The sequence below is a fragment of the Sminthopsis crassicaudata genome, chromosome 2, assembly GCF_048593235.1.
Source record: "Sminthopsis crassicaudata isolate SCR6 chromosome 2, ASM4859323v1, whole genome shotgun sequence".
In the NCBI taxonomy this organism is placed as follows: domain Eukaryota; kingdom Metazoa; phylum Chordata; class Mammalia; order Dasyuromorphia; family Dasyuridae; genus Sminthopsis; species Sminthopsis crassicaudata.
The window spans coordinates 274,120,936-274,147,954 of record NC_133618.1 but is presented as its reverse complement, the minus strand read 5'-3'; the positions used below and the strand labels follow the sequence as shown (position 1 = coordinate 274,147,954).

General features: G+C 54.4%; 2 protein-coding genes across 11 annotated transcripts in view; one reads left to right on the top strand and one right to left on the bottom strand.

The window, feature by feature from the left end:
* The window catches only part of PPIP5K1 (diphosphoinositol pentakisphosphate kinase 1), a 44,039-nt gene extending 39,025 nt beyond the window's left edge, over window positions 1-5,014 (top strand). For all 6 annotated transcript variants that reach the window (XM_074289454.1, XM_074289451.1, XM_074289452.1 and 3 more), the window contains one exon: window positions 1,226-5,014. In XM_074289454.1, coding sequence (XP_074145555.1) covers window positions 1,226-1,905 — 680 coding nt within the window. In that variant the 3' untranslated portion in view covers window positions 1,906-5,014. The remainder of the gene's footprint in view (window positions 1-1,225) is intronic.
* On the bottom strand, window positions 3,985-25,433 carry MAP1A (microtubule associated protein 1A). Of its 5 annotated transcripts, none has more exons than XM_074289446.1 (7): window positions 25,186-25,433; window positions 24,121-24,222; window positions 14,598-14,680; window positions 14,200-14,340; window positions 6,219-13,974; window positions 5,823-6,043; window positions 3,985-5,639 (listed from the first exon to the last, which is right to left on the bottom strand). In XM_074289446.1, the coding sequence occupies exons 1-7, from the start codon at window positions 25,415-25,417 to the stop codon at window positions 5,484-5,486; spliced, it is 8,691 nt and encodes a 2,896-aa protein (XP_074145547.1). In that variant the 5' UTR covers window positions 25,418-25,433; the 3' UTR covers window positions 3,985-5,483. The 5 variants fall into 5 exon arrangements, with proteins under 5 accessions (XP_074145547.1, XP_074145546.1, XP_074145549.1 ...); XM_074289445.1 differs by lacking the exons at window positions 24,121-24,222; window positions 25,186-25,433 and adding an exon at window positions 17,128-17,818 and having other exon boundaries at window positions 6,219-6,736; window positions 6,833-13,974; XM_074289448.1 differs by lacking the exons at window positions 24,121-24,222; window positions 25,186-25,433 and adding an exon at window positions 18,411-18,506.
* Between the last annotated feature and the right edge of the window lie 1,586 nt (window positions 25,434-27,019).

Sequence of the window (27,019 nt, the reverse complement as noted above, 5' to 3'; positions counted from 1 at the left end):
ATTCAAAGGAATCCAAATAGTTACAATATTTCCTTCATCTCAGAAAAATCCGAATTCAATCTAACATATCTCACTGCCTGAGTTTTATTTTTTAATCCCTTTCTTTATAACTAACTGTGGAGTTGTTAGTCCAGAATAAATAAAATCTTATCACCAATTGGCATGGCCTGTAGCATACATCTGATTCCCGAACTCAGTTCCTCATTTTCACTTCATTCCATTTTGGTGTGAGAGAGGATGGATGTTCAAATGAGCTCCTCAGAAAACAAACTCGGGGCAAATCTGGGTTGGCAGTGCTGCCAGTTCTGGAGAGTGAGGAGTCTCCACTAAAACATGTTCCTTGTATCACAGATTGTTGTGAGGAAAGTACTTTTTAAACCTTAAGTTGATGTTTCTTTCTCTCTTCTCTTTGATATATGGGATTTCATATATGAGTTACATATGATCACAAACACCTGTACATTATATGCACATATGACTAGATGAACTATGTATACACACACACACATATATATATAGGTATATCTATACACATTGGTATGCCTGCATGGGGACCCCCAACTCCTACCTCCATCCCTTGCTTATGACACATTTTTACTCGGCAGCTGCCCCAAGATTTGCAAGTTTTTCCAAGGTTGGGGAGAGGGTGGGTCAGAGGTAGGGAACAAGCATTTATTAATTGCTTATGTGCTAAAAGCTTTAAAAAAAATTATCTCATTTGAAAACATTTAAAGGCACTTTCCTATATTTCTTATTCCTTTTTCCCCATATATCTTATATTTCTTAAACATTCCCAGTCTAAGCCTTGAGATGGCGATATTGCACCAGATTATCTCACTTCTCTTTTGAAGGGATGGGGTCAAGCTCCTGAAAATTATATATTCTTAACTTATCTCTGATCTCTTTCATTCCTTCACCAAGATGTTTAAGAAACATTTATGTAGTGCTGCTGTGTTGGGTGCCCTGTGCTGGGCCTTTAGGAGAGCGCAGGAGTTTAAATAAAACGTGGTCCTTGCTCTCATTGAGTTTACAGTTTAATAGGATGGAAAAAAAGCAAACATACCAAATACTGTCTCTGAGAAGTTCAGACTCCCAAACCTCTGGGCCCATCCTCCCCAGAACAAGGCTGGTCCTGGCCCACCCAGTCTGGCAGTTCTAGCTGCATGTCGAGGGTGGTGCGTCATCCTCTGGCTGTCCTGACTCAGTCCTTTGTTTTGCTTTACAGATAGCAGTGGCCCCTCCAGCACTGTATCTAGTGCTGGCCCCTCTTCTCCCACTTCAGTAGATGGAGGCTCCCATTTTGCCTTCAGTGACCTGAGTTCTCAAGTGAGCGAAGAGCATCGGAGGTATGGGCAGCCTCAGGAGATCCCTGAGGATGGGGGCAAGGAGGCCACGGAGATGGGAAAAGGGCCCTCCAAAATCCTCCAGCCACCTCAGGAAGTGCCTGGGCAGAGGGGCCGGCCGACACAGGAGGCCCTGGAAGAGTTGGGCCAGGCCCCCCAGCAGGTTCTGGTGCAAGCGGAGCCCCTGGCGCAGAGAGAGGGTCCTCTCGAAGATGATCAGCCCTTCCAAGAGAATCCTGTGAGTGCTGACGCCCTGTCAAAGGAAGCCCCTGAACTCAGCTTCATGTTCCAGAAGATTGCTGAGGAGGCTGCCCAGCCAGGCCAGGAGGATGGCCAGGGGGTTGGTCTGCTGTCCCAGGAGGCTTCTGAGAAAGCTGAGCTGCTGTGTCAAGACACTCTGGAAGAAGTTGGTCAGCCAACCCAGGAGAGTACGAAGGCCATCGATCATCTATTTGGAAATAATGTTCTTCAAGACCAGCATCTGTCTAGTGACCCAGACCCTTTAGACCAAGTCTTGACCCTCAGCCAGCAGCCTCCCTTTCCACCAGCGCCACATGACTAAGTGCTATGTCATTAGTGGTCACTGCACTAGTTATTTGAACCAGCAGCAATTCTGCTGGCCAACTTACCTGCCAGTTAGAGGTCTTGGCTCCAACCAGAGGGCTCTGAGGAACCTCTCCCCTTAGAAAGAGGGGCGTGATTGGGGCAGGAGCTGGGCCGGGATAGAGCCAGCTTTGCCAAGGGCCCCCTGGGTCTGGCTGCCTAATTAGCGTCCTCAGCTCCTCAGAATAGAGGGTTCTAGGTAACTGGGAGTTGAATGAAATGTCCTTTTGTTGCTAAAGATGATTGAGGATTAGCACAGAGAAGAGAAGGGATCCCAGGTGAGGGTCCTGGATTTTGACAAATGCCCTAGCAAAGGGTAGATAGTCTCCCAAGGTCCCTTGGGCCCCCTGGGCATTCAAGAGGTATAGCTAGTGTTCTGTGGGCAGTTTTAGGATTGCCCATCAAATTAGGAGAGGAAAAGAGAATCCCATTCCCCAATTGACCATCTTGGTGGCCACGGATACTGAAATTGGGCTATAGATATTCCCATATTATCCCCAAGTGCCCCCTTCCTATCCATCTGGACAACAGCTCTGGCATAGGATGGGTATCAAACTACTCTAAAAAGAGTAATCACTTAAAGCTGCTTTAGGGGTATCTTGCCTTCAGGGGACCCTTGGCCAACAGCTGAGGGGTATCTTGGCTTGGTGTGGGGAGGGAGTCTATAGTGGAGAGAATCAGGTTTTATTTTAAGCAATTAGAGATCACTATTGTACAGACAGGAGCAAAAATTTAATATATATATATATATATATGTTTGTGAGCGTGTGTGCGCGTGTGTGAGAGTATGTGTATACATATATATACATATATATATTATATATACATATGTGTGTATGTATGTGTATGTATATATATATATATATATATATATATATATATATATATATATATATGTCTTTCTATAGTGAGGCCAGAGCCAGGCCCACCAAGGACCAAGCACTCTAGGGTCCCTGTGAGGTTTGTTCTTGCTTATCTTGTATTCTTAGGGCCAGGTGTGATTGTGAAGCTTTTCCCAAAGATGGTAGGGGGAGGGGGGTGGGAAGGGTGGGCAGGGAGATACAATCATTTGAATTGGGTAAGGGCAGGAACATCATGAGTGCTCAATAAATATGAAATAATGACAAGTGTGATGTCTGAGTGTGAACATTGATACTGTGTGTAACTGGGTGAGTGATAATAGGTATAAAATTCAGTGTTGTTGAGAACTAATGCACTTGGATAGGAAGGCAGTAGATCCCTGTGGACCAGTGGATCTGGGGAAGCCTTGAAGAATTTGACCAGTAGGGTGGGCAGGGAAAGACTGAGTCACTAGAGCCCTGGGTTTTTTACACAGTTTATTAGTTTTGTGGAATCACCCTCCTCTGGATCATTACCCCTGAACTTGGTTATGATTCTCTAAGAAACATTTTGGGGAGAGACTTTGCCCATTTTGCCACCTCTTTCAATCCAAGTGTAGAAACTATTCCCAGGATAGGGAGAGTTCCTATAGCTGTAGCCTCTCTCCCTGCTTGTTGCAGTCTTACCACTTATTGTAATAGGCCCATACAATCACAGCTTCACTGGGGACCCCAATCAGCTCCTCACTGAACTGTAGTCTGTTTTGTAGGTGTGAATTTTCACAGTGGGATCTGAATCCCAGGAGATTCTGGATTTTGAAGATAGGGTCTCTACAACCAGTCTGTAATTCTAGTTCAATTTTAACCATCGGTCCCTGTTTCCTTACTCTTAAATCCCTTTCTTAGGAATTCTCTTCGAGTTGTCATTGACTGTTTTTCCCTCCTATAAACTCTTGTTTTCTGTGCTTAAGCTTTTCTCCGTTCTCTGAAACCAGCACAGTGGGGCATAAGGACATCCCATCCCTCCCCTGGCACATACATGATCTTTTGGAGGCTTCTGGTCACCCTCCTCCGAATCTATAGTGAATCATGAAATCTCCCATGGGAATAGGGGCAAGGAGGGAGGAGCAGGGAGGGAGAAACCGGTCCAAAGACCAAGTAGTATGTGAAGTCAACAAGAGCTTGGCCAGCCCAGGGGGTAACTGCCACAAAGTTGGTTTATTGTTAATGTTCGAGGTGGCTCCTTTACAACAGTGGGAAGATGAGTGTGTGAGGAGCCAGAAGGAAGGTTGGGCAGGGATGAAGAGCAGAGCAGCAAGGGAAGGGAGCAAGGAAAATAACTTATTTTGGTTTCTTCCCTTCAGGATAGGAGCTGAGCCCATTCAACCAACTGTCAGGGTCTCGGCCTCCCAATCTGGCAGCAGACAAGCAGGGGGACACATGGACTTTCTGGGGGAGGAGGGGAAGTCCCTTTTTCTAAGGTGCCATGTTCAGTCTTTTTTGATCCTACAAGGATGAGCTGTAGTTTAGCTTCACCTCCTCCCTTGTATTCCCCACCTCTCCCACCTCACTCTTCCTCTGCTGTGACTTCCACCTCCCAGCTTTAATTTCTGAGAACTCTGGGCTAGGGAGGAAGTAGGTATTTCCCATCTCAGCTACAGGAGGGCAGTAGGGTATTGGAAATGTTGGGGGTATTGCACAATGTTGGGGTGTCAAATGTTAGGGTCAGGCAGTGGCGTATTTTCACCCATTACACACCAGGCCAGCATAGATGGCCACATGCATAGAAGCCAAGCAGGAAAGATTTGTGCAGTAGCATGGGAGGGAATATGCCATGGAGTCCGGGGGGCTCGGGAAAGCTCTGGGATTGGGCTGGTCTGGTTCCTCCCTCATCCCCTCTGCTGCCCAACAGGCCTGACCTGGGATTTAGGCCCTTGGCATATGAAGAATAGGATTAGAGGCAAGATCCCTGCCTTTGCTGCCTACCGATGAGGGGCAGAGGCTGATAGGGGAAAGTAGAACTTCCCCTCTTCCCCAGTTTGGCCCATTGGTCAAAAGAGCTTCAAGTTTTGGATTGAGACATTCAGATGTGAAGAAATCCTGGGGCAGGGTAGCAGCAAGATAGCCCCAACTCCTGCCAGAATCGGGGTGTAGGAAACAGGGTTGTAGCTCTGGGCATTTAATTGACAGTATCATGTCCCCAGGTCATACAATAAATTATAATTGGAAATCCTGGGATGAAAAATAAATACTTTTGAGATGAGGAGGTCCCTCAGGAGTGGGGAGTGACCTTCATGCTAGAAGACAGAGAGCTCTCCATGAGAATCCTGGGTTCTATACTTATTCCCACTCCGAAACCCCAGCTTTTGACAGTTCCAGAAGAAAAAGTTATTAAAGGTCTCTGGCCAGCAAATGGCCTTCCCCGTCCCCATTTTGATCTTCTCCTACCTCCCTGTGCTCCCTTTGGTTCTGGGGAAATCCTTTGGTTCTGAGACCTCTCTCAGGTCTATGGATAAAGGGGAAGGAGGCATTGTGTAATGAGGGGGCAGGAATGATGCCTCCCACTCAACAGCCCCTAGAACCCAAGCTTCTTGCCCCATTCAGCCTCCATAGCCCCCCACTCCCAAAGGACTCAGCCTCAGCCATTCTCTGGGAAAGCTGGGGAAAGGGGTATGAAAGGGAGGGGAAAGCGGTCCCTTCAGAACTCGATCTTGCAGGCCGGGAAGGACTCATCCTGCATGACCACAGTGCTGCTGCTGGCCAGGACGAGGACATTCAGCTGCTGCTGCTGCTCATGTGTCTGCTGGTACCATTCACGGGTCACTTCTGTGTCATGGGTAGGGATCAGAGTAACCTGAATGCGGACAGGGTGGAGGGGAGAAACATGCCAAGGAGAAGTAAGAACATGATAGGGGAACCCCCCCCCCCCCCCCCCCCCGGTTTTTCCCCCCAGAGGTCCCCAGAGAGACCCAGAATTTTGGTCTTGGCTTCAGACAGAGTTGGGCACAGCTCTTTGCCAGCTGCTGCTTCCACTCACCTGCAGATTCTCTCCCCACTGGGCCTTGCCCTCCAGCAGTGCATCCAGGACGGCCCTGCTCGGCTCTCCATTGGCGGGGTCATTCCCACTGACCACATAGTAAGCTGCCCGCACACGGCGGAAGAAATCAAGATCCGCAGTTTTGCCACTGCAGTGATTAGGGATGTAAGCAAGGTCCACGTACACGGGAGGGCCCGACCCACCTTTCTGGCCCACGGCAGCTATAGATAAAGAAACGCCAGAGTTCTTGGTTATAACAAAGGGGAACAATAACAGATTGCCCCCTCTCCCTTCTTCCCATTACTTCTCCACGTCTGCCATACCACCACCTCGTTTCAAGTGTCAGCCAAGTTCTGTCCCAAATCAAACTCTCCACCTCTTGTTTTTGCTACTTACTTGAGCCAGTCTTGAGGCCATTGACCAGTCCCTTGGTCAGAATGTTGTGTCCGTCCTTTTCTTCGGAAGACGGCATCTGGCCCGCGGAGGCGCGGGGCCGGGGTGGGACCCGGGAGGTCCGTTCGATGGGGCCCTTCCCAGGAGTAGGGGAGCGTTTGCCTCGGAGATCCAGACGCCTGGCAGGGGAGGCTGGCTTGGCCCTGCCTGGGGCCCTTCGCCCGCTCCGCCCCTTCTCCTTCTCCCGGAGACGGTCGGCCCGCCCAGCCTCGGCACTTAGCCCCTCGGGGTCGGCCATGCACACGTCCGGGCGTGGAGGGGGTGGGCGGGGGTCAGGTTGGGGAGCGGGGGGTGGGTCGTGGACAGGTCGGGGATGGTGTGCCCCGCTGACTCCCCCCGCTTTGTCCACGGGGAGGAAGTCGCCGTCTTCGTCCGAGTCCAGTGCTGCCTCGGCTGTGATGGAGGGACACTCCTCAGTCTCTGGGGGGACATCTGAGTCTGACTGTGAGGAGCCCGAGTCACTAGCAGAAGTGGGAGGGGTCTCATCAGCCACGGGGCCTGGTCCCCCAGCGCCTCCTGGCCCCCCCACCCTGCGCGGTCCCCCTCGCCCAACTAACCGTGCCTCTTCGGTAGAAAGATCGCTGTCATCCACGGAGGGCCTGGGCAGGGGAGGGTTGAGAAAGGACGGGGACAGCTCTCCACAGCGGGGCCACGGCTCAGCGGCACACCCTTGGGGCCCGGACTCCGGCTCGGGGGAGGCGCTGCGAGGCCGGCTCCTCGGGGACCCTCCCGGACACGAGGACCGCTCTGGAGACGGGAGGGTGGCCGGCCGGGCGCACTTCTCCGCTCCCGCGGGCCAGCCTCCGCATTCCCAATCGGGGCGAAGCTCGCCTTTCTCTCGGACTTCTTTGGCTGTGAGGAGCCCCGGGGGGCTGGGGCTGGTCTCCGTGGGGCCGTTAGCCGCACAGTCCCTGGGCGGGCTTGAGCAGGATCCCAGCGCCTTGGTGACCGCTCCGGAGCACTCCAGGCGGCAGGGCAGGGTGCCATCATCCATGTCCCCGGGCAGGCCGGGGGCAGGGGCGGGGGCGGGGCCCAGGGTGGCCGGCGGGGCCGGGCTCAGGGCCGTCAGGTCCCAGAGGCTTCTGCCCGCCGCTTCTGCTCCCGTTTCCATCTCCCCAGCTGCCAGGCTCAGGGGGAAGCTCTCGGCCACGCTGGTGATGACGGGAGTGGTAGCCTCGGACGAGGAGCCCTCCGAAAGGGCCGGGGAGGCAGGCCGGGGCAAATTGGACAGGAGAGGAGCCCCGGGAGAGGTGGGGGATGGGAGCTGGGGAAGTGAGGAGTCCAGGCTAGGCGCCTTGGTCACCTCCAGGTACTCATCATGCCGTGCCCGCGTTGGGGGTCCTGGGGTCAGAGCTAACGCACGATCCCCGGAGAAGGCGAGGGAGCCGCAGGGTGCAGAGCGAGGCTCTGCTGGGGAGGGCAGCTGTGGGGCAGATGGCTGCAAGGAGGAGAAACCAAAGGCTGAGGCGGGAAAGTCCAGGCTGGGCCGAGCCGGGGCGGGGGGCGAATCAGAGGAGGTACTAGGAGGTGCCTCCGAGCCTGCCTCAGGAACAGAAGGCTCGGCAGCCGTAGGGGAGGGGGGACTTAGGGGCCGGGCCTCCTTCTCGGACGGCTCTCGAGCCCCCTTCTCCAGCTCGGAGTCGCTGGCCTGCTCGTCCCAGCACTCTGCCTGCTCTCTGCTTGACTCCTTTGGGCACAGGGTCACCCCTTCTGGTCTGCAGCTCAGGAGGTTTCCGTCAGGAAGGGGACTGCGGCCCTTGCCTGGAGCCGCAGAACGGGGAGGCACAGCGGGAGGGCTGGGCCGGGGCTCCGGACCCCGCTCTGGCTCGGACTCCGGCCTCGGCGCTCCCTGCCCGGGGACCGTGGCGTAGTGGAAGGCCGCGTCTGCACCGCGGTCCTTGGGGGAGGCTGGAGACGACAGCTCCTTCTCTGCGGGGGTGTGCCGGCCGGCTGCCTCTTCCTTGGCTGAGATCCGAGGGGGCCAGTCCCCTGCTGCGCCCAGGGGGGGCTCCCTGGTGGGACACGCCGAACTGAAGCCCGACAGAAGCACCTGCTCATAGATGTCTGCGTACTGGAAGCTCCTCTCCTCGGGATACGGCGTGGGCTCCCTCTGCTCGGGCTCCGTCCGCTCGGGCTCCTTGGCTGGGGAGCACTCCCGGGCCTCGGAGGCCTGCGGGCCTGGAGGGCCTCGGGCAGAAGCCCCGTCTTCCCTGCCACTCTCTCTCTCCCCTTCGGCCTTTCGGTAGTCTTTTCCTAGGGGCGAATAGGGCCCTCCTTCCAACTCGGCGGCCCCCTCCTGCACCGCGGCCACCACGCTGTCATACTCCGCCATCCCCCAGGAGAAAGGGGCCGGAGGAAGCGGCTCTGGGGCCGGCGTGGGGGGGGCCGGAGCGGGGGAGTGAGGCGCCGGGGGCAGGGGCCTGTCCTTGGGGACCCACGGGGGGATCTCAGCCAGCCACGAAGGGGTAGTAGGCTCTTTTGGAGGAGTCGGCACGGGCTTGGGCTCTGGGGCGGGGGTCTCTTTACCTAGGACCGAAGGAACAGCGGCACGATCCAGAACTGAACAACCCATCTGCCCGGCCAGCTCCGGTGGGGAGGCTGGAGGGGAGATGATCTCAAAGGGGGAACGAGTTACCCTGTCTTCCTTTGGTGGGAGCCCAGTAGGGGACTCGGAGAGCCAGCGCTCCATTTCCAGTTCACCCTGTGGTGACGACTCTTGGAAACTCTTGTAATCTGGGATCCAGGGGCTCCTGGGCGCATGATCCAGGGGGAGCACCTCTTGATCATCCGCTCCCTCATCGAGGAAGGTGCTCTCGCGTTCCTCGCTGTACCGTGGTCGGGCCCCTTGGCCCGGGGCCCCGTCCAGCTCATGTGGGAACCAGACCTTCCTCTCGCAGCTCAGTTCTTTCCAGTATGTCTCCTGTTCCGCCAGCTCATCCTCGGCCTCCTGCCAGTACCTGTCAGGCTCTGGGGCCGCGCCTTCCCACCTGGGGGCAGTCTCTCGTTGCTCTCCAACCGCAGCCTCCCTGGCCGGGGCTGTGCCCTGCCATTCCCGGCTCCCCTCTTCCTGTTTGGTCCAGCACTCCTCCTTCTGCTCTTGGGACTTGTATCCCCAGACGGAGACCCTGGCCTCCTCCTCCTCCAGGGCCTCTCCTCCCAGGACCCTGCTTCCTTCCTGGGTTTTCTCCTGCTTTGGGGCCACGTGTGTCGATGTTAAGTCTTTGTCTCCTAGGACCTCGTCCTTTTCTGCTGGGGCTCTGTCCTCCCTCACTGGGCTCTTGGGCGCTAAGTCCCCGTCTCCCTCTAAGGCCCTTTGCTCCCCTTCTTGGAGCCTGTCCTCTCTCAGGGCCTCCACCTTGTCCTGAGCCTTATACTCCTGCAGTTCCCCGCTCTTCGCCAGGGCCTTCTCTAGGGGCTGGCCCTTCTCCAGGTCTCTGCCCTTTTTCACCAGAGCCTTGTCCTTTTCTTCCAATAATTTGTTCTTTTCAGAGGTCTCCTGCTCCAGAGCCGCCTCCTCGGGGTCTGGGGATTTCTCCTGTTCCTGGGCCTTGGTGTCCTGCCCTGGAGCCTCGCCCTCCCACCCCGGGGGGCCATCTTTCACAACGAGGCTCTCAGGGGGCTCGGGGCCTTTGGAGAGAGAGCTGTCTGGGACCTTGGTGTCCGGGCCTGCGGTCACTCCAGGAGGAAGTCTGGAGTCCCTCGGCACCTCGGTGCGAGAGGAGTGACTGGCGGGGCTCTCTGGGGTGGGGCTGCCGTCTGCGACGTGGGTCCGAGCGCTGTGGGTCGCGGAGGTTTCCGTGAGAGGAAACCCGATGGCTGAGTGGTCAGGGCGGTGAGCACCATGCTCGGCCGGGGCTTCGGGGACGGGCTCCTCCTTTTCGTGGCCCAGATCCCCAAGCTGGGGAGTGCCCAGACTGTCTGGTGACAGTTGCTTAGAGGAGATGTCTAGGGAGGTCTCCTTACTGGGACTCTCCTCTGAGAGAGAAAGGGACCTGGTATCCTCAGGGGAGACTTCTGGCCAGTGGTCCTTGGGCAGGCCTCGGGGGGACTGGGAAGCGGGCCCTTTGCCGGCAGAGCCTGGGGAAACCGCCTGGGATATGGGGAGAGGCTCAGCGTCTTCTGGTGAGGGGACTCGGCTAGAGCCATGGGGCGGCTCACCCTCGTGGATCCCGTCCGCCTCTGGGAGTGGCGTCCACGGGTCTCCAGGAAGGCCCTGGGTCCTGGGAGTCGGGCCCGGGCCCTTGGGCACCTCCACAGTTTCCAGCACGGCGGCTCCGCCCTGCTCTGGCAGCTCGGGCCCTCTGTTCCCGGCTGCCGCTTGGGTGTGAGGGCTCTTGGGGAGCAGGGTGCGCTCTTTCTCCTTTTCTGGTTCTCTTTCCACCGTTTCCGGTTTGGGCTTTTCCTTGGAACTGTCTTCTTTGCCAACTCCTGGTGTCCGTCCAGCCTCTCCCCAGGAAACAGCCTCATCAAAATCCTGAGGTTCAGACTTATCCTCCACGGGAGACTGGTGGAATGGCGTGTGGGCGGCGCTGGGGGGGCCCGACGGGGGTGGAGACGCCATCTTGACGGTGCTGTCGTCGGGACTGAAGCAGCGCTCCTCCGGCTCCCCGAGGACGGGCTCCCCCGGGGGGAGACTGGGTGCGGGCATGTCGAAGAGTGGGGGCCCGTGGCAATCCCGCAGCTTCTCTGCCAGCGCCGCGCCGGCGGCCTCCTCTGCCTCCTCTCCGTCTGCGGGCGGGCCTCTTCCCGGGGCCTCCCCCTTCCTCTCAGCCTCTCCGGGCACCGAGAAATCCTCACACGGCGGAGACTTGAAGCCTTTGTCCTCCTCCAGGGACGAGGTGGGGGAGATGGTTCCGGCCGACGGCACGTAGTCCAGGCCCTGAGTCGCTTCGGTGCGGGAAGAAGGGATGCTGGTGACCGTGTCCAGCAGCAGGGAGCTCTTGCCCGTCTCCTCGGTCTGGGGAGCCGTGAGGGAGGCCACCGACTGGTCCTCGGCCACTGACGTGGCGAAGGAGGACAGCTTGTCACACTCGGTGATGGACGTGGCCGAGGACACGTGCTCCTCCTCGGCCAAGGGTGCGGCCACCATGTTGGGAGGGTAAGGGAGCAGTTCCGCGTCTGGGGGCCCGAAGCCTTTAGCAGGGGGGGAAGCCGCGGCGCTCTCCATGGGCTGGCTGGTCTCAAAGGAGCCGGGAGCATCGGGCCCTGAGAGGTCATAGGCCCCGGGAGGGAACCTGGAGGGGGCGGGCCGCTCCTCGGGCTCGTCGTGGATCTCCTCGTCCGAGATGGTCTGCTCTGTCTCTGAGTAGCCGGGGATGGTTTCATCCTGTATGTAGGAGACGTGCTCTGTGGCTCCTGCGGGAGTGGCCAGGCTGCTGAGGAACGATGACGTCTCCTTCTCGGGGGCCTTCCCGGGGGGGCCCAGTTCCCGACCCCCCAGGGCCTCCCTGCCCTGGGAGCTGGCCCTCACGGTGTCCTGCAGATGGTGCTTCTGGAATAAACCCTCAGCCTTTGTCTCCTCCTCCTCCTCCTCCTCCTCCTCTCCATCTGAGGGATGCACTTCTTCCATCTCTTCCAGCTCAGCTTTTTCAATCACATCCTCCTTTATTTCTGGTTCGCTGTCCTCTCTGGCATCTGTTCCTTCTAGAAACCTCTCAGCTTCCACTTGCTTCCCACCCTGAACTTCCCCAGCATCTTCAGCCCCCTCTTTTTGGGTCCCAGCACCAGGGCTCCCAACCTTGCAGGTGGGCCCTCCAGGGGCGCCCAGGGCAACGTCTTTCTCTCCCTTCCCAGCCTCATCCTGATCCAGGGCCGGCCCAGAAGGCGAAGCCTCCAGAGCCGCCGTGCTGGGCAGCCCCTCCTCCCTAGTTTCAGGAGGGTGTGAGCTCACCTCCAGGTCACTGTCCTTTTGCTCCAGCAGAACACTCTCTTCACGCCTCATCTCCTCAAAGTCCCGGGTGAGGTCTTCGGGGGAGGATAAGAGCAGCTCTCTGGGCGCGGGGACCACTGGCGGGGGCGCCGCCTCCTTCTGGACCGGCGGTGTCCTGGATTCAAGGGGGGCCTCCTTCTCACGGACCCCGCGGCTCTTGTCTGCTTTGATCCTGCCTGGAACCTTAGCTTTGTAGAGTGTCTTTCGTACCTCAGGAGTAAAGGGTTTCAGGTCTGGCTTAGAAAATTTCTTGGGTTCTGGCTTAGCGTCTTTCTTCTTATCCTCCTTCTTAGCATCCTTCTTCTCTTCTTTCTTCCCCTCCTCCTTCTTGATCTCCTTCCTCTCCTTCTTGATCTCTTTCTTCTCCTTGTCCTTTTTCTCTTCCAGTTTGGACACCTTCTCCTTCAGGTGTTTCTTCCCAGTCTTATCTTTGATCAGCTTCCTCTTCTCAGCTTTCAGCATCTCACTGGACTCGGTGCGAACCCTGTCGGCCTTGGCCGCCTTCTCCGGAGGCTTCTCCGGGGGCTCCTTGGCCCGCTTCTCGCTCTTGGCCAGCTCTTTGGCCAGCTCTGAGCGGGCCTCCTTCGCCCCTTCCTCGGGCACCTCCTCCCGCTTGGCCAGCTTTCCCACAGCGGGCTTGGCAGAGGCTTTGAGGCTCTCCTTGCTGTCGGCCCGCTGCTTGATCTTGCTGGGTTTCAGGTTAGCCGGTATGGAGCCCGAGGCCAGGTCTTTCTGGGTGGCCACAGGATAGCGCAGGAAGTCCAGGTGGCGGAGCTTCTCCAGCCCCTCTAGGATCTTGTTCTGGGGGGCATTCCCGGGGAAGAGCACGCGCACGATCTTCTCTGTGGGACTGGCCGGGAGCCAGACCACCAGGGCCGTGATGGAGGTGAGGTAGGGCACCGAAATCTCCCCCTCTTTCCCATTGGCCAGCACGATGCCCGTTTTGGCCTTGCTGTTGCCGGCCCACTTCTGCATGAGGAATTGCATTTCCTTACTGTCTTTGACGGGATTGAGGACGTACATGTCCAGCCGGCCCACTCCCATTTTGTGGAACAGGGTCAGCGGCTCGATGGTGTTGCTGACCACCCGGTACAGCGGCTCCGCCTGGATGCCCAAACGGTTCAGGTGCTGCAGGGTCAGGCAGGCCTCCTCAATGCTCCGCTTGGCTTTTCGGGCAGCATCGGGCAGGCGCAGCTTGTCGGGGACATTGAAGAAGACCACTCCGAGTTCCGGGGAGATGAGATTCTTGACCCAGTCGCTGTAGCTGCTGGAGCCCTGGCTCTGCTCCTCCTCCTGCTCCGCCACCTTGCGCTGCAGCAGCCCGTTGATGCCGGGCAGGTTATCTGCACCGATGTGGGTGAGCAGCACCGAGTCAATCCGGTCTAGGTGTCTCACCAGCTTCCAGAAGCAGGACTTCCGGTCGGAGCCTCCGTCCACGAGGATGTTGAAACCATTGACAGCAAAGAGAGCCGAGTCCCCCCGCCCGCCAGGGAAGATGTAGCAACAGGGCTTGGAAAGCTTGAGGAAGCCTCCAGAAGTGGGGGGCTCCAGAAGGTCAAAGGGAGACGGCACATCCACAGTTTCAGAGACGTATTCTGCAAATTCGGCCACACCATCCATGGTGGGCAACGTGGGTTCCGGGTTTAGCCGAAGGTGCAAGGTTTCCTGGGAGCTGTACTGGCCCAGGCGGCTCCAGTCACCCTCACCCAAGCACGACACAGTGAGGGAGGCCTGAACACTGGGGTCTCTGTTGCTGAGCAGTTGTGCAACCTGAACAAACAGGATAAAAACCCGGTCAAGATCACTGGGGCCCGTGTACCTCTCACTGGGTGTGGGTTCCACCTCCGGGCAGGGTCCCCGCTCCCGTCCTTCCCAAGGCGGAGGGCGCTAACATAAGAACCTTTCGAGGCCTGGCCCTACTTCTTTCTCAGCCCCGGTTCCTAGTGACCACCCACTCTTAGGCTCCCTCACCCCAAACTCCCAAAGGAAGCTCACCTCTGGATTGTGAAGGACCTGGGCAAAATTCTGATAGGAGTAGGTGCCACTCTGTAGAATGAGGTCTCCGCCAGGCTCCGAGCTCTGCCCACTCAGGATCAGCAGCTTGTGAGCTGACGGGCTGCTAAGGAGGGAGAACACCTAGAAGGAGGTAAGGAAGGCACAAAAAGACAGCTGTCGTTTCCTTCCTCTTATTCGTCCTTAGGGTGATTTCCTCATCCCATTTGTGCACATCCTTTGGATTGCGCCTGGGATTGGTATGGAACTGCTGGGAGAAGGATCCGGACACAGCGGGAAAAGGAGAACTGGGGCCAAGTGTGGGGACTCAGCCACGTGGTAAAGAGTGGGGAGAGGGTCTTCCCGCATTGGGAAGGAGAAGCGCCGAGCCGCGGCCTCACCTCAGAGCTGATGCTCCCTGCATTGGGGTTCACTAGGATGACCGTCTCGAGGCTCTCACTTTGATGACAGAGGGTCCGCTGGCCTGTGACAGAGAGAAGTTTTGAGACGGAAGGGGCCAGAATGAGGGGGGAGGGAGGCAATGTGGGATGATTAAGTGAAAAGATAAGTAATAGGCTGGGGGAGAACAGGGCCGGAAGGAGTGAGATACTCGGAAATGAGTTGGGAAGGAGAAGAGGCTGACTAGATGAAGAACAGGGCATGATGGGCCTCCTTAGTTGGCCCTTTCTCTACTAGAAGTAGCAAAATAGTGTATATAGAGTACTGGGCTCAGTCAGAAAAACTTGAGTTAAAATCTGACCCCAGACATTTACCAAGTATTGACTCAGTTTCTTCAACTGTAAAATAAAGATAATAATAGCAATATCTCCCAGGATTAAATGAGATATTGTTTGCAAAGTTGTGAGGACTAAGTGATATACTATTTGTAAAGTGCTCAACATATCTGCCTGTGTTTTTTATTGTAGTTTTTTATTTCCCAGATATAGGCATGGGCAATTTTCCAGCATGGACAATGGCAAAACCTTTTGTTCCAACTTTTCCCCTCCTTCCCCCCTCCCTCCCCCAGATGGCAGGTGGACCAATACATATTACGTATGTTAAAGTATATGTTAAATTCAATATATGTACATATACATGTCCATATAGTTGTTTTTCTGCATACATTTAAAAAGAGAACACAACCTAACATTTATATAGTACTTACCTGTGGGCACTGCTCTAAGGGTTTTACATTTGAGCCTCACAACAACCCTGGGAGGGAAGTGCTATTATCGTCCCAACTTTACAGATGAAGAAACTGAGAGAGCTATTCAACACAGTGCCTGGCACGCAATAGGTGCTAGATAAGTGCTAGCTCTTGTTACTTTTACTTTTAATCATCCCTCTCCTTTTCAGGGATTGCTACGCTCCCTCTCCTTCAGCTCACCCCTTCCCAACTGGTTATGATTTCTCCTCTAGTCACCAAGCACCCTCCCCCTCTACACTCCCACCCCGATGCTCTGCCTACTGGGACTCTTGCCTCGGATTCCCTAGTTGACAAGGAGCCTTTGTCCAACTCGAGCCCTGGGCTCCTGGTGCTGCCTGGGAGTAGGGGGCCCAGCTGGGAGGTCCCCGAGACCATGATCCTCACTCAGCTTCCCTGCCATCGGTTGTATCTTCCCCTGGATTTTTATGCCTTGGATGGGACTAGGAATGAGAAGATGGTACCTTCTGAGCAGTGCTGCTCCCTCCTCCCTCCCTACCCCATCCCACTTCCAATTCTTTTTAGAGAGGCTCGGAAAAATCCAAAACGTCTATATCCCTGAGTTTGACTGTTCAGATATAGAAAGTTGGTCCTTTCCGTGCACATACTGGACATCCCAAATCCCAACACACACATTTCCCTTAGCGCCAAGCAAAGTGGCCGCGCTGTCCTGTCCGGTATCACTTTCTGAAAGGCCTCCCTGAGGATCCTGGCGAGGGGTGGTCCCAGAAGGCAATGTGGGAAACAGAAAAATTCTCCAGACTAGGAATGAGGAGACCTGCCGGTGAGAGCAGTATGACCTTGGAAAAGTCAGTAAAATGAGGGAACAGGAACTGGGTGATCTCTAAAGGCTCTTTTAGTTCCAAAATTTTATGTGACGGACCCTCCCTACGCTGGGTTCCCTGTGTCCGGGCACAGCAAGCAGAGTATTGTAGAGCGATTAGAAAGCTACCAAAGGAAATATGGAAAGGAAGGAAAATGATCCAAACTCCCTCCCCATCCTCCTCCCCTCCTTTTCCAAATTCATATCCTTTCTCATTTCTTGGACTCTTAACAAGAAATCAAACCATGGGGCAGAAAAATCAAATGATGAGTCAGGCTGATAAAGGAGTCCCCTCCCCCTCTTCCCCTTAGTCTTTTAATCGCATATTTCAAGGTAACAGAGGAGTTATGGGGGGTCTAGATGGCAGGGGACACGAGGGTGAGATCCTAGCCCCAGTCCCCCTTGTCCCCTCCTGCATCTCCCCAGGCCAGAGTGAGCCGAAGTTGGGGGTTTCTGAGAAAGAGCGTCTGACCCCAAACCCTAACTCGGAAGGGAGGAGGAGGATTCCCGTTTGGACCACACCGAATGAGGGGAAGGGTGGGAATGCAGAAATGTGAAGGGGATAGGAAGCCCAGCGTCATTGAGGAGTCGAGAATCTTAAGAGGAGAAAAGGGACCTGGAGTAAGATCTGGCCAGCTGTTGGGGAGCTGCTCGGGGAATAAAGGGTTGGATGCTTGGGAGACGTGAGGGGTCACCTGTAACTTAGCTTGATTGAAAGCCCTGAGGTTCCCCCACCCCCGCCCCCCCCAGATCACCCATTCCTATCAAAGAGGTAAAAGCAAGCAGTCTGGGGGGCGCTGCCCGGCAGGATTCCGTTTGGTCCTGGGCAACCTGTCCCTTTGTTCGTCGGGCTTCTCCGAGACCCCTCCCTCCCAGTAGCACCAGTCACCAAACAGCGCTTTACCTGCCTCCTCGCCCCGTGCTCCCCACGGCCTCTCTCCCCTCTCCTCACAGCTGCTTCCAGGGGAGTGAGGGCCCAGGTGGAGGACCTTACCCCATTCTTCCTCTTCCCTTGGGAAAGACCCCCGGGAGCCCCCCGGGCTCGGGGACAGGGCCCTTCCTGGTGGGAGGTGGGGCGCGGAGCCGGGCAGCAGAGGAGGCAGGTGGCTCCGCGGCGAGGCCGGGTGCGTGTGGGGGACGGCTCCGGCAGCTGCAGTGTGCCGCAGTGTCTGTGCGTGTGTGTGAGTGCGCGAGTGTGTGTGAGTGTGAGCGTGTGTCTGTGTGCTCAGCGCCGGCTCCTCCCCCCACCATGACAAGTCATTTTCTTGGCTTCTCTGCAAGGGGGGTGGGGTGAGGGTGGGAATGTGTGGGAGCAGGGACGGCGTGTACCCCTCAAAGCAAGGACCCTCATTTGGGGAGTGAAAAGCAGGGATGGGAGGGGGCCGCAGAGACATCCTAGGAAAGAACCGCTCTGGAAACCTCAAAGGCTCAGTCGGGCTGATGGGGCGGGCGAGGCTCCCGTCTCAGCCGAGGTTCCCGGCGGTCCAGGGGCAGGGCCTGGGGGGGGTGCAAGTGAAAGGGGGTTCTAGAAGCCCGGAACTGGCATTCGCTGACTAGCAGATATTGGCTGCAAACTAGCCCTTCCCGGGGGCACTCATGCCACGTTTCGATGGCCCCCTCCCCCGTCGGCCCCCCAAACCCCCACATATTCCCTCTCTGCAGAAGCACATTGCAGTGCCATCTCCTCTCCCTCCCTGCCTCCCCCCTCCCAAGCAGCTGGGAAATCTGGCAGCTGAGGCTCAGGGACCCTCCCACCAAGACCTTCCCTACACCAGCTTTTGCCCCCCACCCAAAAAAACCCTCTCCCTTTACACCGAAGATTCTGTCCTCTATGTCTGTGTCACCCCCGGCGGCTAAAGGATGGGGCGAGGGGAAGGCGCAGGCATGAGGTCCTGGCTCATCAGGCACATCCTCAGACTCAGGGCCCCTAGCTCCACCCGGTCCACACCAGGACTGTCACAGACTGCTTCCCTGCCCGGCCCCGGTCCTTCCTGCCCTCCGCCCGAATTCCTCCCTCTCCCGACCGTCCTGGGGCCTGTCCGCTCCCCCTCCCCCAGGTTCCAGTCCCCAATTTTTTATCCCTACCTTGTCTTCCCCTAGCCGCCTTCCCTCCTGGGGCCACTGTTCCCCCATCCTTCCCCGTCCTCAGCCTCCCCCTCCCTTCCCCTTCTCCAGTCCGGCTCCTACCCTGAGGTGTGGGAGGGGGGCCTCATGGAGGCGGGCGGCTCCGGCCCCACCGGCGGCAGTGGGGAAGAGTCTGCTGCACTTTTGGGGGGAGGGCTTGGCTGGTTGGGGGGAGGTAGGCGGGATCAGGGCGGGGATGGGGGGCTGGATCCATGACGAGGCACTTGAGTCTTAACTCTTTCCTCACCCTCACTATATTCTACGGTTTCGGAGCTGCTTTTGTGCCTCCACTTCTCTTTGGGAGTCCTTTGGGAAGATTCTGAGGAAAAAAGTCTGAGGGAAGACTAGGGGCCATAAAAGAGCAGCCCTCCCAGTAAGGGCTTTTCTCCAACTTTGTCAATTAAGACAGATTTATTGAACTTTAATATTTGGAATTTATTGATTTTAGTAATTTTTAGTATTATTAATAAATTTAATAATTTATTAAACTTTAATAATTTTCTGTTAGGCATGGGGCGGCAGTAGGGGGAGCAGGAGATGAATGTCCCTTCCCCCATTCTGCCAAGCACCATCTGCTCTACCCTTGGTAGGTACAAGGGGACTCTCCCCGTGTCCCAGGAGGAGCAAGAGACAAAGAGGCCGGAGGGGAAGGGAGGGTGAAGGGGAAGAGAAACAGAGCCCAGCGACGCCGGGGCGGTGAGAGGGGGCCAAGTGCGGAGCCCTGGGCCTGCGGCTGAACCGAGGGTGAGGAGAAGTAATTCTCTCCTGAAGCAGAGGCCTGAGACTTCCCACTGACGGGGCAGAGGGACAGCTTGTCTCAGACAAGTGTGGCAGGGGCAGTGAGTGCTCCGGGACTCACCATTCTCCAGTTCTGAACGGGAAGACAGCAACCTCTCAGCTGCTGCTGCTGTGCCCTCCCTCTAAAATTTTTTGGTGGGGTTCTCGATCCAGACCTGGGATTTAAACGAAGGGCCATGGACCTAGAGCTGGAAGGGACTTCCTTCAGAGGCCACCTAGTAAAATCCCCTCACTTGACAAATGGGGAAACCGAGGCCCACGGAGCTTAATTTATTCGCCTAAGATCATGAAAGCAAAATTCCCAGTCTGGAAACTCTCCCTACTGATGGATATTGCCACTCATCTGTAACAACAGTCCCAGAGAGTGTCCGAGAGCACTGAGGTGCTAGGCGGTTGGCCCTCCACCTTTCCAGAGGAGAGACTTGAACCCGAGACTAGGCCAGGCATTAAGATATATTCTTTCTATTCACTTAAAAATGACACAAGCTTTCTGACCCTGATGAGAACATCACTCCCTGCCTTTCTCCCACTAGGTGTGCCCCTCTTCTCGGTGGTTTGTTTGGCATCCTACGGCCCTTTCTCCGTTTCACTTTTAGTGAAATGTTCTAAGTAGTCAGAGCCTTAATGCTTCCGTTCCATTTGCAGTCCTCAGGCTCTTCACCGAGCTGTTTCCTCCCCGTTTCCGTCCATCGTTCCTCCTTCCCGCCCCTATCCAGGTAACTGTGCCCATTTCCCTGCATCAGGTCCCCATCCCCTTAGCCGCCTTCCACTCTGTGTATCACCCGGACCTCAGAGAGTAAGCACTAGAAGGTCAGAGAAAGCAAACCAGTCCTTGGTCCTGGACAGCCAGCGTCTCCCTTCCCCCTCTTAACTATGCAGTAAGAGGAGGAGCTGAGTCATGGAGTACCCTAGTAAGGGGGAGGGGTTACAGTTCTGATCGGGGAGGTAAAATAGCCACTGTACCAGGGTGGGGGTGAGGTCGACCTCACCCCCACTCTCCAGGAGTACCAGGGGGAGGGGGGACTCAGAAGGATCCAGAACATGGAAAGTTAAGGCAAAAAGCTGGCTAGCTAGGTTCTCAGCATCAATAGGAATACCAGCAAGAAACGCCCTCTGACAATCCTCCCTTCCTATTCCCCAATGGCGTTTAAAAGGCATTCTCTGCCCACTCCCTGCTCCACTCATACATATCTCTAGGGATCTTGTGTTGAGAAATGAGTGAGGGGGATACTCTGGGGACACAGTTTCAGCTCTGACAATAGTTTTTCCATAGCTCTTCCTCTGCTTCCACCCACCCAAAGAGTCCCTGGCCTGTTTTGGGAGTGACATTTGGAAGAGAGCAGAGCAAAAAACCATAACCTGATGAAGACATATGCCTACATAAGGATGATTTTTTAAAAGCCCATTATTCCAGCTCTCTTTAAAGGGAAGTAGAGAATATTACAGAGAGGTCCAAAAAGGCCTGTGGTGAGAACCATGATTCCGAAGGGGCAGGGGAGTGTTGGTGGCCCCCCACTTTGTGAGACGATAGCTTCGGCCTTGTGGTCCCTGGCTGTGGTATCTGAAGAGCAGATAAGTCTACCTGCTAATAGCTTGGGAGAGAATCTGAAGCCTTTCTGGCTCTCTCAGGCCCTAAGGACCATCTGGGCTATTTGGAAGTGGTTCAGGGTAGGTCCCTATCCCAGATAATCAACCTCAGAGTTATGTTCTTTTTCTTCCCCTCCCTGCTCCCCAGCCCACACCCCCCCAGCCCCGTGCAAATACTCCGTAACTCTTATTTAGTTCTGGGTTTGTGCTAATAAGAATAAAAAAAAACCTCAACCTATTGGTGTGTAGTGGAAAGAGTGCTTATGTTTGTGGCCAGAAGACCACCCTGGTCTTGCTACCTTACCTGTTTAACTCTGGAAAAGTCACTAGGGTTCAGTTTCCTCCTCTAAAATTAGGGCCTTGGACTACATGACCTCTAAGGTCTCTTCCAGGTCTAAAGCTATGATCCTATGAATTGTCATTCGTCAAGATTCTGAAGGACAGACAGATGTCAGATGGCTTGGCAGGTGACTGTTGTTTCCTTGGGAAAACCTTCCCAGGAAAGACCATTCCTCCCAAACAGTCTTCCCAGGAGCAGTAGGGGTAAAGGGGTGCCCTTCCCTTATCCTATTCCTGGAAAAAGAATGTTCATCTTTTTCAGCAGCTTCTTAGAACAGGGTTGTGTCATGGCCTTGTGGAGAGAGGAGGACAGGGAAAAGGACCAGGATGTCTTTGGGATAACAGACACAGAGCAATGTTGAAGGGTGATGTGCTGCCATGGAGAGACTTTGCCTTGGGGTCAGGAACACCCGGGGGAGAATTTCCTCCTTTCACATTTAGCTTTGTGACCCTGGGCTGACAGTCCCTTAAACTCTCATATGTGTGTGTGTGTGTGTGTGTGTGTGTGTGTGTGTGTGTGTGTGTGTCTGTGTTTACTTCATGGGGTGATTGTGAGGTTCAAATGAGATAATATAGAGTGATTTGTGAACTTAAAGCAATACATAAATGAGATAATTCATTAGCCCTGGTTGGACCGGCAACTTTCACTGTATGACCTTGATTAAGACAGTTCTTCACTTTCAGATGAGAAAAGGAGAAGGCTGGATCAGATGATTAACCAGGTTTCTTCTATTTCTATGACTGTACCTTGCTTTCCCACAAACATCCCCAAGTGTTTACAGCTGCTCTGGCCTGGCTGGTATCTCTGAGACAGCTGAGGAGGATGTAGTGTGTATCTCTATTGGTATTTGAAAGTGGCTTGGAGGAGAGAAAGGAGGGGAAACAGCAGGCTGAGTGTCTAGGACTGTCTTCAGCAGTATCTTTTTTTTTTCCTGGAAATTCTCCAGGACACCCCACCCCTATCCTCATGGACATTGATCTGCCACGAAACAAATGTTGATGTCTAAAATAGTACCAGTACACTGGCACTTTCTACAAGGGTGGGGGCAGGCTTTGATCCTGGGATATATGAGTCCAATTCCCAAGACAAGGCTTGTAGTTGAAGAAACCTGGGCTGGGCTTCATTTTTGTCTGAGAGTATCTGAGCATGACAGCAGAATATTCTTTGTGTTCCTCTGTGCCCTGACTTAAAAGTATGATTCAATTGCCTGGTTTAAAATTTTGATCTGCATTTCTTTGCCTACTATTAATGCAGAGGACCAGGATTCTAATTCTTAGTTCTGTGACCTTGGACAATTTAGAAATCAGGAAACTGAACTTGTCTGTAAAATGGGGATAATAATGCCTGACTATTTTATTGGGTTGTTGAGAAGTTAAAAAGAAAAACCATGTGAGAGCACTTCGTGAAATGTAAAGTAAGAGACTGAACATCAATTACAATGGTAGATAATCATGGACAGTTAAGATAGAGAGAGAACCCCAAATCTCCATTAGGTGTTAGTTTTCCTTTTTCCCTCCCACGAAGTTTTTATCAGAGCATGATGCAAAAAGTGGTAAATCACTTTTTCTTATCAGTGCTAACAGAGGAAGTGAAGATGTGGATAATCTAATTTAAAAGGCTATCTAAAAAGTATTTGTGTTTGATTTCATAATACATTGTTTTATTTTTAGAAGAAAAATGTATCTAGTAATGTCTTGCTTATTTAGCCTGGGATTAAAATTAGTTGACACTCCAAAAACATCTGACAGTGCAGGGAGTATATGGCTCAAAAGTATGCTGGGTGTCCAAGGGATGTCAGCCTGGGATTAAAAAAAAATTACTGCAGATAATCCACCAAATATACAGTCCATATGGAGATAATGGGGAATAGATTATATTAACATTCTTCTCTCCCTTCTCCAGCACTATCTCTGGAGGTGTCAGTGAGCAGGTAGTAGGAGGAAAGATTAGGAAAAAGAAAGAAGAGGGGGAGGAAAAAAGCACTATTTCTAGAGGTGTCAGTGAGCAGGTAATAGGAGGGAAGAGTAGAAAAAGGAAGGAGGAGAGGGGGAGTTTTTGGATAATCCACATGCTAGATAATTTAAAAGCTGACTAGGGTGTGAATATAATCAGATGAAGGGATTGTGAAACTGATGTTTTGTACCTATGAAGCCAGAGCTACTTGAACTCAATATACAATAATTTGCCAATAATGTGCCGACTCATGCTTTTTGTGAGCTATGACTTTGTGCTTTTATATCCCCATCTCTATCCCCGTCTCTTTATAGCCATGGCCTAGGTGCTTCCTAATAATCTATACAAATGCCTTTGCAACCAAGAATCAGAGTTCCTAAGATTATACTTTCTCTAACCTTCACTCCAGTATAAGGTGAGAACTTGCAACGTTCTATAATTTAGCCAGGATGTGACTGGCCTCGTAGTAACGGACCTAAGAATCTCTGATTCACTCAAGACCTCTTGGTTCTCAGTATTCCACCCTGACAGGAGCTGAGCCAGCAAAATCCAAACCCAAGGTATGAGGAAATTGGTTGAAGGCAGGGACTATTTTTTGCTCCTCTTTGTATCTCAAGCGCTAAACACAATGACTGGCACATAATAAACAATAAATGATTGTTGACTGACTGTTAGATGGACTTTGCCCAGAAAAAAAATGTTGAGCAAAGAAATGGGGAGAGATTATAGGAGCTCAGAAGAAGGAAGGGGAGAGAAAGAGAAGCGTAAGGTAGTAGGAGAAGGCAGGTTTTTCATGGCAAATTAATTTTTAAAAAATGTAGCCAGTCCCTACATAGAGAACTAATGAATGTCATTCTGACACATCACCAAATTATCCTTCTCTTCTGGTTTAGCCAGATCTCCACTGCCCTTCCTTTTTCCTCTACTTCCACCCCCCCCCCCCATAAACCCCTGGGCTCCTCCTCCCCCATCAGTTTTAAGGATCCTGGAATTCCCAGAAAGCCCAGCCCTTTCTGATCTGATAGAAAGATCCATGTTCTCCCCATCTGTCCAGCCCTCACCCAAAGGATATAGACAATTGCGGATGGGCCTGACCTTTGACCTCTGAGGAGAAGTGAGCTAAGTGCCGGGTAATGAAGAGTCTCAGCTGCTGATTCAGGTTGCAGACGGATAAGTCAATGTTCCATGAAAGGATTCCTGGGAGACAAAAAGAGAGAGGGATGGGGTCAAAACGGTCAAGGTTTGAAAAGTAGCAGATGCAGGATGGAAAAAAGCTTCAGGGCATGCAGAAGGGGTAAGAATAGAGTCTCTGAGAGCAACTTCACTAGTCTATCAGCAAAGCTAAAAAAAAATTCTCCTGCCTGTTCTCACTTTCAGCTTCTCCAGGCTATTTCAGGAGGGTATAAACTTTGTAAAAAATGTTTTTTTTTTTCCTAAGAATAGCTCGTAAAAGTTTTCTTAATGTAGGAAGCTAAAGGACCTTTCTGTCCACACTTGGCTGTCCTTCCTGCTTCAGACCTTTCAGCTGTTTAAGATTCTAGACTCCCCTTCCCCTGCTCCACCCCACAGCAGCCCGAGAGTCCCCGCAGGTGGTGTCTCCGCAGTGCTGCGCCACAGGCCCCAGAGGTCGCATCACGGTCCCTGACTAGCACCTTCGTTCCCAGAGGTCGCATCACGGTCCCTCACTAGCACCTTCGTTCCCAGAGGTTTGGGGACCTGTCTGAGCCAACTGAAAAGCGCCCTATGTTTTCCCCGGGGCCATGACTGAGGAGGCTGGCGCAGGACCTGGTGCTGCAGCAGCTTAAAACTCTCCAGGAGGGGAAAGGGACCGTTGGGAGGATTCGAGCTCCTGAGGCACTGCGGGACACTGGGGGGGGGGGCAGAGCCCCCTGAAGACTGCGGGACAGCAACGGGGAGTGCGGGAAGGGCGTAGGAAGCCAGGCGTGATTAACAGAGGGCGGCTGGGGTCGTGTGAAGTAAAGGGCGCACAGGACGCAGGAAGCTGGCTGAGGTAGATGGTGTAAATGAATGGAATCCCCGGGATGCTGGGGAGCGGGAGACTGAAGATGAAGGATGAGGATGTGCGGGCTAGACGATGCAGACAGGACTAGCCACAGGGGCGAAGGATGCACTGAGCGCAGCCCGGACCCTGGTTCTCACCTTGCTCCAGGTGGAGCCGAACGGCCCGAAGCTGGCTCTCGGTGCCGATGTCTCCGATCACGATGAGTAAGGAGTGCTTCCGCGGGTCCCAGCGTGCGGCCGCCACCCCAGCCTCGCGCGGCACCTCCCCGGGGCTCTGAACCAACCGCGCGCCGGGGCTGCAGAACCCCAGCCCGGGAGTTGTCTCCATGGCAACGCCGGCAGGCCTCCCGGGCCCAGCCTCGGTCTCCATGGAAACCTCTGCAGGCGCGCTAGGCCGGCAAGAGCCAGGCTGCGGCGGGGAGAGTGCGCGGCTCTTAAAGGGCTATGGGGGAGGTCGCTTATTGGCTGAATCTCGTCAGGGGGCGGAGCCCTAGCACTGCAGGGGCGGGGACGAAGCTCTAGTCAGAAGAGGGGGCAGCCTGAGGCCCCCCGGCTCTGTATGCGCAGGGGCGGGGACCTTCTTCCCCTCTTCCCCCACTCTCCTTCCCTAGAATTCCCCTCCCCCCTGTAGCTCCCTTCCCCCTCCCCCCACCTGCCTCACTCGAACCTGCTGCGGCTGGACCAGGGCTGAGGCACGAGGCAGGGGCGGAGGGAGGTAAGGGACCCAAAGGAAAGGGTCAGGGGTCCGGCTGGTCAGCTAGGACCTTTTCCTGAGGCCCACGGGGGTGCCATCTTGTTGCTCTCCGAAGTCTGCCCCTGAGGCTGGCTCTTTCCATCCCTGTCATTCTACACTGGGCTAGGCTAGTCTCGTCCCCGGACGCCCGAGGTGTTCGAGGCCTGGCTTTCATCACTCCTATCCCTTTCCCATCCCCCCACCCCCACCTGAACAGGGTCCCCCCTCGTGCGCCTCCCTCAGCCTCCTCCTCCTCCAGCCTCGGGGGTCTCCGCCCCAGCGCTGGAGGCAGGGCCTCCCCTCCGTCTCCACTTTTCTGTACGGACTTTGTGGTTTTAGAGGAGAAGCCGGACACCAGGGAGTGAGCTCAAACTGCAGCGAGAGCGCGTTAGCTGCGGCCCAAGGAAGGCCTTCTCCTGCAGACTTCTCCAGACTGTGGGGGAGGGGTCTCTGACTGCGGGAAGGGAGAAGAGGTGACCTCTGCAGGTCCCCAGCAACGGTATAGGACGGCGGGGAGTACACTGGCCTTTGAGGCTGCACTGTGATTTTCCTACATCCCTGCGTGCTTCCTCTTCTTCCTCTCTCTGTTGGGCGCTCATTCTAATTCAGCTTCCACACCAGACTCTAACTAAGCGTTCATGCTGTGGGAACTAACCTGGGAGACTCATCCAACCGCAGTGGTCCCCCTCTGTCCCATGTGCCTAACATTGCGGGGGGTGGGGGGTGTGGGGAAAGGGGACCTTGAGGGTACAGAGAGGCTACCGAGTATTTCTTTTTTATTAGTTTAAATTTATGCATTTCTGGCAAGAAAAGCAAAACAGGACAAAAAAGGACTGTATATGTAACTATGACTATTTTTTTTTAAATTAGATTTCCCAGTCCCATGGAAAACTCTAAGGAAAGGGGGTCAGTAGTTTAATAAAAAGCTTTTACACGCCTGAGATGCACCAACCTTGCACTTGGCCCTTAGAATAGTCCTCTTAACATGGGGCATCCATGAGGACCAATACCAGTGAAGCAAAAATTTAAAAAGTGGTATTTTTCATCATCACTTCATCTATAACCTTAGTTCTATGACAGAATAATCAGTCATCATAGCCAAAAGGGTTTTTGTCAATACCCGGATGACAAGATAGTGGGTATGTAGTAAAACAGTCGTCCGCAGCCAGACAGAGGGTTACAGGGTAATCAATAGAGTCAGTGATGGAAGGTAGGAAGGAGAGAGGGAATGTTCTGTGT